General features: G+C 47.5%; 1 protein-coding gene across 7 annotated transcripts in view; it reads left to right on the top strand.

The window, feature by feature from the left end:
* The window catches only part of KIF6 (kinesin family member 6), a 423767-nt gene that overhangs the window by 362727 nt on the left and 47644 nt on the right, over nucleotides 1-13396 (top strand). For all 7 annotated transcript variants that reach the window (XM_044378327.3, XM_026482835.4, XM_057304795.1 and 4 more), the window contains one exon: nucleotides 9353-9403. In XM_044378327.3, the coding sequence (XP_044234262.2) occupies nucleotides 9353-9403 (51 nt within the window). The remainder of the gene's footprint in view (nucleotides 1-9352; nucleotides 9404-13396) is intronic.

Raw genomic sequence — 13396 nt, 5'->3', positions numbered from 1 at the left:
TCACTGAACCTTTCTCTTTGGGGAATCCAGGAAAGGACCCATCCTCCTCCCAGGGAGGCCTGAAGGCTTCTTGGGGGCCTCCCCCAGCCTAAGCTCATGGAATTCCCTTGGGTTGCTGCCGCTATTCTGGGCTTCCTCTGGCTCTCCACCTTCCACCCTTACCTTTCTTGCACATGGCCTGAGCACTACAGAGTTCTGACAATAGGCTGGAACTCCTCATCACCCCCAGCCTGGCAGTAGGACTCAGGCCGTGACCATTTTCAGTCAGCACACAGGACGGATGCTTGTCACTGTGTGGCTGGTACCCAAGCACAATTGTCAGCGTGCTGTAGGGACACCCCATTCCCTCTCAAGGAAGCAAATTACAGTAGTTTTTACATTTTAATTTCTTTTTATAAATATACGGAAATAGACTTCTACATAAATCATAAATCATGCGTACCATTTTTTTTCATCTTTCTCGACTCCTACCTCTCTTACCCAATTCATCCTCCGCCCTCAGGTGACTCGTCATAACAGCTTTATGGGGATCCATTCATGACACCTCCATGCTCAGAGACACCTGGGTGTCTCAGTAGATTGAGTGTCCAGTTGAGTGCCAGACTCTTGATTTCAGCTCAGGTCATAATCTCAGGACCGTGAGATCAAGCCCCCCATCAGGCTCTGCACTGAGTGTGGAGCCTGCTTAAGATTCTCTCTCAATTAATTAATAAATCTTAATTAATTAATTAATCTATCTTAATTAATCAATTAATCTTAATAAATAAATTTTAATTAATTTAAAATTACCTCCACGTTCATATGGCCACATACGTGTGTGTGTGTGCCATGCACACGCAGAGTTCTATGCACACGTCTATAAGGCTCTTGCCATTGTTTGATAAAACACAGCATCAGTTACACCCTTTTCTCCCCCATTGTCTTCTTTGCTTCCTTTTTCTCCTTTTCTGCTCTACTGAATTATTAGAATTTTGGCGTTCCTTCCCTGCACCCCTCCCCACTGCCTTTTTTCTGATCCTCTATTGATTCGGTTGCTACGGTATGTATTTATTCTTCTAGAGTTTAAAAGTAACTATTAACAATGTCTGTAGTTATTGCAAATATACTCTCCGCCCACCCACCTCCAGGGCTGTAGCTTGAACATCCCCTCACCTGATCTCCATCTTGTTATTATGGCTTCGAGTTTTAGTTTTCACACACACACACACGCACACGCACGCACACGCACACGCACACACACACACACACACACACACAGTTTATATGGTCAGTAGTTAAGTATTCTCACTTATTCCTTTTTTGCTCATCACTGTTTCTTTTTCCTACATATTTCCCTGTGTTAGTCTTTCTTCTTGCTGATCGTCATCATAACCTTTTACACTTATGCAGTTCTTAGATCCCAGGCACTCTTCTAAGCACATTGCATAGGTCACTTAATTCAGTCCTCACAACAGATAGTAGTACTGACCCTGTTTTGTAGATGAGGAAACTGAGGCACAGGGCCATTCAGTAGCTTGCACAGTGGTGCACAATACGTAACCCGGCTGGTCTGCAAACTAGGGCACCTGGCTCCAGAGTCCATATACTGAACCTCTAGGCTTGGTTGCCTCTCAGTTGACCCCTTTTTGGGGAGTGGTCATCTGTGGGTGGTAAATGCTCTTAGTCCTCTTATGACAGAAAATGTCTTTATTATGCCCTTATCTATGAATAAAAGTTGGACTAGGTATAAAATTCAGGTTGACAGGTACTTCCCTCCATTGTCCCAGCACCCCTTGCTGTGGCTGAGATGTGGGTTGCTGCCTAGGGAGTTCTGCTGCAGGTCCCCTGGCAGCTGGGGACAGTAGCTCTTCGTCCCTGAAGGTCTGCAGTTGCCCATGACGTGTCCAGGTGTGGACTTGTCTTTCTTTGCACTGCTGTGTGCTCAGAGTGCACTTGCAACCCAATGGCTTAGATCTTTCTTCAGTTCTGGAAAAGCACACCTGCTGTGTGTGCAATTCTGCTTCTTCACCATGCCTACTTCCCTTCTTCTAGAACTCTTTTTTTTCCCCTAAGATTGATTCACTCATTCATTTATTTGAGAGAGAGAGCATGCACATGCAAGAACAAGTGGGGGCTGAGGGAGAGGGAGAAGCAGACTCCCCGCTGAGCAGGGAGCCCAATGCTGGGCTCGATCCCAGGACACCTAGATCATGACCAGAGCCGAAGGCAGATGCTTAACTGACTGAGCAACCCAGGTGCCCCCCTTCTTCTAGAACTCTTGTCAGACACGTGAAGAGGTCTCTCAGTCTCCCCTCTGGGACTTTTAACTGCCTTTTCCCATTTTCTGTCCTCCTCTCTGTTCCATGTGTGGGGTGGGCGTGAGGTGACTTTTTCCATAGTATCTTTCCAATCACTGATTCACCTTTAAAATATGTCCAGTCCAGGGGCACCTGGGTGGCTCAGTCAGTTAAGTGTCCAACTCTTGGTTTCGGCTCAGATCATGATCTCAGGGTTGTGAGGTGGTGGAGCCTGCTTGAGATTCTCTCTCCCCTGCTCCCGCTGCCCCTCCCCCCACTAGTGCTCTAAATAAAGAAACAAACAAATAAATAAATGTCTTTTAAAAAATACGTCCAGTCTGGGGTTTGTTCCCTTTTCCCCTCTATCGTTCTTGATTTTTTGTGTCAGTGACTCTATTTTTCATTTCAAAACATCTTTCCTATCCATCTATTCTTGTTTCATTCTTATTCATACCTATTTGTTGTATGACTTCTTATTCTTTTTAAAGAAAATGAAGCCATCATTAATCTCTTTGAGTACTCTCATCATACTTACTTTGAAGTCTATCTTGGGAGCTTAGAGTGGTATGGTCTTTATGGAGGCCGCACCTCAAATTCCTACAGCTCTGCTGAGAGCCAGCAGGGGCTTCTCTCACAGACCTTCATGTTCCAGCATGGCCATCGCAGCACTGCTGGTGTTAGTGGGAGTGGGAGACCATCCAGTTGTCCTACCCTTGGGGAAGGGAAGTAAAATGTTAGGGTACACACTATGGAATGTATGCAATAGTTAGAATCTGAGGACTAGATGCATATACAGGAAAATGGATAGATGTCAAAAACAGTGCTAGCAAGTAAACAGGGAACAGAACGAGATCTGTAGCACAGTATTTCTTTCATAGCTTAAAAATTGCACAGAAAACTTTAACATGAATTGTAAGAATATATACGATAAAAGAGTATGCATCAAACCAATCAGAATGGCCACCTATTAGAGGCATAAGGGAAGGGGAATTGGAGATGGGGCATAAGGCACGGCGATAAACACACACACACATATACACTCACACATATATACATACACACACACACACATACATACATGTGGGGCCTTCTCCATACTGACAAGGATAATGTGCTGTTAACTAAAGAGTAAGACTAATTCAACCCTTTGTGAATCTGCATCAATAAATGTCTGTATCTGTCTATCCAGAAAATTACTTTCATCTCTAATGAATTCATGTTCCAGCTATTAATTTCACTATCTTTTCTTAGCATTAGATTTATTCATACATTTTGGCATTTTTGTGGCCAGGTCCATTTTTAATGAACACATTTTATTTCTTTCTCTTTCCCTCTGTCCGTTTGTGCTCATCCCTCTCTATCTGACAGACCCTCCAGGCCCTCCCCCCCGGAAGACAGTTTGGAGTGGCTGCTCTATAGCAATGTTGGGACATGGCCCTTCTGGGCAGAGCATCAGCGGGCAGCTTGGTATAGCAACCGAGAGTAGCTGAGTGTGTACCCTTCTTGCTCCTTGGGCTTACAGGGGGATGTGAACCATAGCCCTAGGCAACATCTAGCAGCACTTTTCTCCCTCAGTCCCCTTTCAGCCACAGGCGGGGTGCCAGGGGACTCTCACCCCACCCTACAGCTTCAGACCGTGTCCTGCTGCATGCTGTGCTTTTAGTCACCTTCCTGCTTCTGGACCTGGAGCCCTGCCAGCTGAAAGCTTGGGCTCCCCCGACCATTCTTCATTTCTGTCCCACTTCTGGTCTTCAGAAATCTGTCTTGAAAGCTAATCGAGCAAAGTCTCCTTAATATTCTCTTGTTTTATTTTATTCACCACAGCTATGGTGGGAAGAGGTGGGTCCTGCCTCAATCAATTTTCAAATTATCCAAACAAGTTTAGAAACAACCTGATGAAAGAGATATTAGCAAGGAAGAGATGAATGTGCCTGATTTTAAGACTTCAAAGGATTAACATACTCCAGTTTGTTGGAAATTCATCTAAGGATTGCACACATAATTTATGCCGGGCCTATTAATTCTACAAACATCCTTACAAACGGTCTTTGGGGAGTCTAACCTTTCAGTAATCACAGTCCTCTGTGTTAGAGTACAAAGAAACTGGCATCCCACGTCACAGCTGAAATTCACACTCTGAATTCAGACCCACCTACTGGACCTTCCTTTCAAAGAGGGCGCTCAGGCAGGCGGCACGGCTCTGTGCCCTCTCCCCACACCCCAACCCTGCTACTGAAGTTTACTGATTTGACTTTCCTGAGATGCTATAGTGGTAGAGTCAAAGAGCAGAGCAGATTCTCACTGGGGTCCAGAGGCCCTAGCAATGACCTTGGAGCCCGGACTCTCATCTTCCCCCAGCTCCACTCCTCCATTCAAGCCCTCCCTTCCAACCCCCACCCCAAACCAGTGAATGCCTGGCCTCCTCCACCCCGTGGCCCCCACCATTGTCGCGGACTGCAAGGCCTTCCCCACCCTCCCCTTAACACCTCTGCTCCCTTCAGAATCCACCCAAGGCTCACCATTAGTGATGGTGCTTTTCCTCATGCCACGAACCCGCCTTTCCTCCTCTAAACTTACGTCTACCCGCGATTTGACATTTAACCACTCGTCCTTCAGGCCCGTCATCTTATGACTATAGTATCTTTTCCATACGTCTGAAAGTGCCTTCTTGACTAAAACTAGTCTGGTGAGTCACATACACTGACACCTTATCCGTTATCCTCCTGAGAGTCTTGAGCTATGGTAAAACAGATATTACCCCAGTTATTTTATTGTGACCCATTTTTCAAATGATAAAATGGAGGCTCGGAGACATTAAGTAACCTGCCCTACTAGAAGCAGCAGAGCTGGGATTTGAACTTAACTCTGTAGGCCTACAAGTTTGTAATTATCTCCTAGTTTAACCAAAACGGCAAAGAGATTTGCTTCATCTCCAGGCCAACTCCCAGTGACCGGTTATAGCTGCCCAAAGTGCTGTGTCGAAGAGCCAAACCCAGGCTCAGCAGGAACGCAAACCACCCAGGAGGCAAAAGCAAGATCAGCCAGGGTTCTGGCTTTTAAAAGGAAGAACATGCGGGGGCCCTGTTTGTGGTCCCCTGCATCAGGCTCACTGTCTTGAACTAGAAGAGACTTCTTAACCAGTCCGTATGTTCCACAGCACTTAGAACATAGAGTTTACAATATAGTGCGTGAGCGAGAACTATTTACTGCCTGGGAGCGATGTCAACATCCTCAGTGAGGAACGGCCTCCCGGAAATTGCGCAAGCACCCGCGGACGGCCCTGTTCTGGGGGAGTCAGAAGCCAAGCGCTCTGCTCTGCACCAGTTAAGCAGCTTTGTGTCAGTGAACAACTACAAACTACCAGGCATGCAAAATACAATGGGACCCTTAAGGAAAGTTGTTGAATCCAAAAGACTATCATTGTAAGAAAAATAAAATAAAATAAGTGTTGCTTCTGCATGATGATAATACTTTCCATATGAACTACTTGGTACGGAAAAACTCCACACCACGCTGTCCCATGGTTACGAAGGTCGTGCGTCTCCCCTGGCGCTCCCCATGGGTGGTTGCGGGTTCCAAGTACCCTCCACCCCCTGCTAACACCCCCACTCTGGCAGTCAGTGAATCAGAACGGGAGAGAAGGTGTTTGTGGCATGGGCTGTTGTAAGTTTCTGGAGACAAAATCACTAATTACCACCATTCGCCTACAAGCGGAGCCTCCCCCGCGCCCCGGCTTCCCTCCCTGACCATCTCCTGCCTCAGGCTGGGAGTTCTATTTCCGTCTCATGTCTTTTCCATACCTCAGGATGGGGATGTGTCCAGGAACCCAGGCCAAAACCAGCAAATGTATCACCAAGCTCATGACAAGAAGCCGCATGCGGAGTGAATTCTGCTTCTCCCCTCAACTCCGTCCTTTGCCAAAACCCGTGGAACTGCAAGATCCAGCCGATTACAGAGACTCTTATCTTCACATGAAGAATGACTCTGTTAGAAAATGCAATTAAGTATCAGCCATAAGGCTATTTTTAGCTGCTTGTTTGGGAAGATCTCTGAAACAAAAATCTCCATGTGGTGGGCGAGGTTAGCCGAGTCACCCAAATTGAACACCCATACATGCATTTTAAACCTACCTTTCTCAAGATGAGCATTATAAAGACCCACCTGTGGTCCCCTACGGATGGCCCATTGTTCTGGGAGTAGGTATTTCTGTTTGTGGAGTTCATAGAACCGGCAGTCCTGGTGGCAAATCCCCCTCTTTATTTATGTGAGCACCTCTTCCCAGGCTGGGGGCCGTGGAGAATCTCTAACCCTGCTTCCCCCGGGTTTGGAGAAGGGACCCCGGTCGGTCATTCCGATGGGAGCAGGAGAAATCATGCCAAACGAGACCAAGCACCTATGGCAGCAAGGCATGAAGGTGGGATGCATGTAATTAAGGAGACCTATCGCTGGGGAGGCCCGTGGTCAGGGAGACAAGCTGTCGGGACTCTCGTCGGGGAGATAGTTTCCCAAGGAGGAATGCAGGACAGTGCGTCCTCCAAAGGAGCAAGTCCCCATCCGGTCTCAGCAGGAAGGAGGTAGCCAGGCACAGAAGAGGCTCGTGGTGAAAGGCGCCTATGCCAGATACCCAGGACCCAGGCCAGGCACCACAGCGGCATTGGCTGTCCCTGCTGCGGGCATGAGAAAGCCCTTAATGACCTACTCTCCATCAAGAGCTGTGTCTAAATGGTGTGTTGCATTTGTCACAGCACTCCCTCCTTTTATTTGAAAAAGGCATGTGCTATGCTTCTTTACAATTCAATTCAGCAGTGTTGGACATAGGCTGAAATCTCATCCCAGCACAGCCCCCAGACTCCATCTTCTTTCCTCTGCCGATGTAGACAATAAAGGTCATATTGCTCAGAGTGGGGACAAGATCCTCTCTGTGGCTGTGGCTGGCCTGGGTTTCAGCTCGTTTTCCTGTTGTCTCCAGACTGGTTCAGTTCTCACCCTTGGGCCAGATTTCCACTTCTCCACCTCTCCCCCCATCCAGTACATTCCCTAAATTCTCACCCTTCCCCACTTGGAATTAGGGTGCAGTCACTGCTTATGCCCAATCCCTGGCTTCCTCTCTGCGCACAGTCCTCTCCGGCGGGGACACATGGAAGGTAGGTGCAGGCTTGCACTCTGGCAGGAGCTGAAGGAACTGGTGACATTTAACCCAGAGACAACAAGTCCAAGTGGAGAAATCATGGCATCCTCAGATCCTCACTGCCAATGAGAGAGGATCCTTCTTCCATGCTGTTCCAGAGAACCAGCCAGGTCCAAATCTGGAAGTTACAGGGAAGCAGGTGTCAACATCACATCAGTAACTCCTTATATACAATTTAATCAGTGGAACAGCCTGGGTATATCCAAGTCATACAAGTCGCAGGGATTCCTGAATTGGGTAGGACGTGAAAGTGAATGACCTCTGCCGTCTCTCCCAGTCATAGCATTCTAGAGGTGCCCTAGAACTTTCCGTGAGTGTTGGGGTCTCTTGTGACTGCTTCATTGTCTGCTCATCTTTCGAAAACTCAGTTCAGTCATCACCTGTGAGGTGTCGAATGTACTTTATGTGAAGAAACGAATACATTAGACAAGGGAGCAGTGAAGTTCCCAGGCTTTCTCAGGGTCCCCTGGGGCCCAATTGCATCTCCCAAATGGGACACGTGATGCAGACAGCACTGACATTTTAATGACTGTGCTGAGCCCTTGGATATGAACAAACCCCTGGGAGGGGGCCTCCTTCACCCCTCCTTCCAGCACGAAATCACAGAAGTATAGTAGAGATGGGGGAGTCCTGGAGGTCACTTTGCCCCAAGTCCTACCCAGGGCAGGGGTTCTCGACCTCACACCCCCAGACTGTCACCCAGCCTCTGCTGGAAACACTGTCAGGAAAGGACTCACTGCTCTGCCAGGAAATGTAGTCCAGTTTGAGACAGCTTAATCCATGTTGAGACAGTTGTGAACTGTTTCTTCCTCTTATTGAGCCCCTAGTTTGTCTTTATTCAACTTGACTTCTGCCCTCAGGGGTGGACAGAGATAAATCTGTTCTCTCATCCAAATGACAACGTTTGGATTTTTTTTTTAAGATTTTATGTATTTGAGAGAGAGAGAAAGAGAGCATGAGTGTGGTTGGGGGGCAGAGGGAGAGGGAGAAGCAGACTTCCCACTGAGCAGGGAGCCTGATGTAGGGCTCGATCCCAGGACCCTGGGATAGTGACCTGAGCCAAAAGCAGATGCTTAACTGACTGAGCCACCCAGGCGCCCCAACAACATTCAGATTTTTAGAGACAGCCATTATCTCTGAGCCTCTTCTCCCTCCAAGTCTTTCCTTCTCCACCTAAACATCTCAAATCACCTCAAATATTCCTCATCTGGCGTGGTTTTAGACCCCTGACCATTTTCTATAAATATTTTCTATTTTACTAACATTCCTTATGAGGAATAACTCCCAGAACAAATGCCAACTATGGTCTGACCACTACAGAGTACATATGCAGAGTCCACCACCATCACCTCCCTTCAGCTACACACTATACCTTTATTAATGCAACCTTGAATAATATATGTTTCATAGTAAGTGATCAACTGCTGTGTTCATATTAAGGTTATCCTCAACTAAAACCATCATCTTTTTTCCTTGACACAGTTTCATACAGCTTAAAAGAAAGAAAGTAGATTTAAAAGTGGCCCTGTAAATTATTAAAAGATCCAATCCTGCCTCCCTTTTCATTAATAATAGACAGATAGAACTACTGAAGAGACTAGGGCCCTAACAAAGGTTACAAGAAACAGACTAAGGTAACTGAACCCAAAGATGGATTGAACCCAAAGGTGAAAGGTGCATTTGCATTCCTGTGCCAAGACGCCAGCATGCCGGCCTGTTCTTCCAGCACCATCCAGCGCATGGAGGGCTCTTCTCGGAAGCTATGCCCACTTTTGTCTTCCTTACTCTACCTTGTTTTTTTGTTGTTGTGTTTTGAGGTTTTTTGGCTTGCAACATGCTTCTGAGGCAAAGGCAACTCACTAGTGGTTTTCCTTTGTGTCTTTGACAGGTCGCCTGAAGGAAGAAATCACTCAGCGGCATATGCAGCAGGTGGCTCTAGGTGGGTACAAAGCAAAGTCTGCAGGAAGAAGGTAAAGGTAATACAAGCTGTGTGGTCTTGGAAAACTAGACCCAGCTGAAAGATAATCCATCTAGGACCCTCAAGAAGGTTAAGAAATGCAAGGTTTGCAGTCAGTGCAGCTTCCTCTGGATGCCCCCTCCTCTCTGGGACCCGTTCCCCCATCCTGAGTGCTTGCTCCCAGCCGTCAGGACCTGGCACCCCACCTTCCCAGCCGCTGCCTCATCCTCCTGACCTTTCCGCCCCACACCCCAACCTAAGTTCACCCCTAGGTCCCAGCTCCTCAGGACTCTACTCTGAGCTTTCCAGTGCTACTAGTAAATAATCCTAACAGCAGCCGTGAGTGATGAAGACAGCGACTGTGTTCTGGACCACCCCTGTGCACTTCAGCGTGTGCGTGGTCTCCTTTCCACCTCGCCCCTGTCCTCAGAAGTAAGTGCATTTTTCTGGATGAGGGCGATTCAGTGACTTGCCCAGAGTCACGTGGCTAGGAAGCGTTGGAACTAGGATGTGAACCCAGGTGTCTGAGTCCACACCTGATGCTTTTCTCTCTAGCTGGCCTGGGACCAAGCACTTAGAGCACTCTGATTGAATAAGCAATTCATGTATTCCAAACGAAGGGTTCCCCTTGAGATGGCCTGGCCCCTGGAACAACCTGCAGTTAGAGAACTCCAGCACCCACGACCTCTAGAGGGGAGATGGAGGAGAGCCCCGGCGTCATAGAGATGACCCACTGAACCCCAGTAATTTGGATTATTAGGAAGGTGGGCTGTTTAGTTTCAGTAATAAGGATCACATCACATAGCCACTGGTTGCATCAGAAACATGGAAGAAGGAAGCCTGAGGCACACTGACCGGAGCTCGAGCTTCCCCCATTGGCCCTGGCACTGAAGTCAGGTCAACGTGCCAGGCCCGCCCTCCTGTTGGCAGAGATGCGGGCAGGGAGTCAGAGCTGAGATGGCCCTAAGTGGTTCTCCAGGAAGCAGCCAGGACTCCCCCGGGGCCCCGACTCATAGAGCTGGCTAGGGAAGAGCTTAAGGACCTCTGTTGGGAAGTTGGGAAGCTGTGTCAAGGTGACCCTCGAGCCTCACAAGTAGGTCACTGGGCGGGGAGTCGTCCCTAAGGACTGCCACCGGGCCCTGCATCTGAGGTCTGCCTTCTGGCCTTTTCTCCAGTCTTTACAATGCCGAGTGACTAGAAACAATGACTGGAAAACACTGGTCAATTCCTGGGGCAAGAGATGCTCCATCCCTTCTGACCCCCCCATCCCAGACAGTCCTGGGCCTTTGGGAAATGGCTGCATATCTTCTCGGTAATTCCTCTTGCTCATCTCTCTGGGAGCCTTCTCCTGAAATACAGCAGGTGTCAGCTTCAACAGGGCCCAGCTTTGCCTGAAGTAATCAGCGGACTTCAAATGGAAAACACTCTGGATGGAAGTCTAATTAAGAGCATTTGAAATACCTATTTATTTTAAAAGCATACTATTCCAATTAGAAAAGAAGTGTTAACATCTCCCAGCTGCCATTTTGAATTTAAATGCCATGTTTTTCGTCCAAACTTCTCAGGAGCTTGTCTGACAGAGCTTTGGAACCGCCGGAGCTCATGGGTCCCCTGGCGACCACATTTCAGAGTCTTCTAGTAGGAGACAGCTCTCATTGCAACAGACTGTTTATAGAGTCATTTCCTGCCTTCGCCCTCACCCTCGGGACCCAGGGCTCCGGGGGAACCCAAAGCAGCTCAGTGTATATGGTGTTCAGTATATCTTGGTGTTCTGTAGTTGGGGCTTCCAGTGGAGGAATGGGGCAATGACGACATCTGCTCTTGCCCTCCTCACTCTCTGTTCTCTTTCCTTTGTCTCCTTCTCTCTACTTCCCCTCCATTTTAAATATTTCCTTTCGGAATTGTTTCTTTCTTTTGCCTCCATGTTCGTAGGTTTCCATGAAAGTACAGGTCGTGTTGGTTGGTTGTTCTAGGAGGAAGGGGGGGATGAGCAAAGCTGAGCGGGAGAGGTTTTGTCATGTATTTTGTGTAAGAATAGGTCTGTGTGTGTATGAGTGGATGTATGCCCAAGAAAATGTGTATATAGGCAACCTCATATCTCAGAGGGGCAAAGATTTAATGGTAACGTGAGAGATTCCATGTGGAAGAGACTGAGACCCAGTGATGTGCTTGAGTCAGCTCTGCACCCATCAGAGGAGTGACCATTACCATTTCAGAAATCTGGGGAGCCATGGTAAGATACAGCTGTTAAAAATTAAATTAGAGAAGGGCGCTTAGGTGGCTCAGTTAGTTAAGCATCCAACTGTTGATTTCAGCTCAGGTCATGATCTTAAGGTCCTGGAATTGAGCCCCGTGGAGGGCTCTGTGCTTAGCCAAGAGTCTGCTTAAGATTCTCTCTCTCCCTCTCCTTCTGCCCCTCCCCCGATCCTGAAACTGCGTACACACTCGCTCGCTCTCTCTCAAATAAATTTTAAAAATCTTTTAAAAAATTAAATTATAGAAACTTACAATCAAATAAATTATCTTAAAAAGCAAAGGCAACAAATACTCAAAATTTATCACTTCCTAATTACAGATCTTCCTCGACTTACAGTGGGGTTACCTCCTGATAGGTTCATCGTCAGTTGAAAATGTCATTAAGTCAAACCTGCATTTAATACACCTCACCCACAGACATGGAGCTTAGCCTCCTTTACACACTCAGAACACGTAGGTAGCCTACAGCGGGGCAAACCGTCCAACCCAAAGCCCAGTTTATAATAAAGTGTTGAGTAGCTCCTATAATGGATTGAATTCTGTACTGAAAGTCGAAAACGGCATGGTTGTGTGAGCATAGGGTGGTTGTGAGTGTGTCAGGCTTACACGCAGCCTGGGAGCTGTGGCCCCTGCCACGACCCAGCACCACAAAAGCTTATCACGCTGCCCGTCGCTAGCCTGAGGAAAAATCAAAACTCAAAATGCAAAGTACGGTTCCTCCTAAATGGGCATCACTTTTGCACCATCCAAAAGCCAAAAAATCCTAAGTCGAACCATCGTAAGTTGGGGACCATCTATTATTTACTACGTGTTACTATTACCTCTGCTCTTGGGGTCATTTGCAACTACTGTGTCTTCATCGTGGAAATGCTGTCTTAGGGTGCGACACTGCGCATGTCTTCCCAATTCCACAGGCAGTGACGTCACACCAGCAGCTTGAAACTAGGAGTGGGAGTAGTTACGCCACGGACACTGACACATACTATTATAAATGGCAGCACTTTTTTTCCCCTGGAGAGCTGGTGGTATAACATGGATCACCACAGCATGGGCGTCCAGATAAGCACCCACTGGAAGGCCAGTGCTGTGCACGTGTGTGTCCTTATAAAGACTCCTCCTCTTCCTGGCTGAATATCTGGATGATGGTTTCTCTTCATTTACTCCCTACCCGGGGAACCCTGGTCCTTTAGAAAGTGAGTGGACAGGGAAACCAGAGAAGACAGACGTGGGGCAGGAGAAACATTGGGCCCAGGGGGGCACTTGATGTAACAGCCAGAGTCTTGGGTCCTTTAAGAGAAACATCAATGATCAGTTCTATGAATATCATCAACAGACAAATGTTCCTTTGGTCTTAGAGGAAGGCCTACTCCCACACCATTTCAGGAAATAAGAAGACAATGCTATTTTTAATCAGGCATCATTTGGAGCTGATATTCATGGAACGAGATTCAGCTAGTTGGGTGGAGAGTGCTTTGCTGCATTTCGTTGCGTGTGGTTTTCCCACTTTATTGCAGTAGCCGCCCTGAGTGGTATGATATTGGCGGTTATGCAGACGAGGTTGATCAGCAAATGTTCCTTGAGCGCTTGGCGTGTGCCTGGCATGGGTCTAAGCTCTCTCTGTGTAACTTCTTCTTTAATGCTCCTGAAAGCCCCATGAGGGAGATACTACTGTTACCCTCACTTTACACTTAAATCCCAAAGGAGTTAAGTGAACCTGCC

Source organism: Ursus arctos, unplaced genomic scaffold (genome assembly GCF_023065955.2).
Source record: "Ursus arctos isolate Adak ecotype North America unplaced genomic scaffold, UrsArc2.0 scaffold_31, whole genome shotgun sequence".
In the NCBI taxonomy this organism is placed as follows: Eukaryota; Metazoa; Chordata; class Mammalia; order Carnivora; family Ursidae; genus Ursus; species Ursus arctos.
This window is presented reverse-complemented; position numbering and strand designations above follow the sequence as displayed.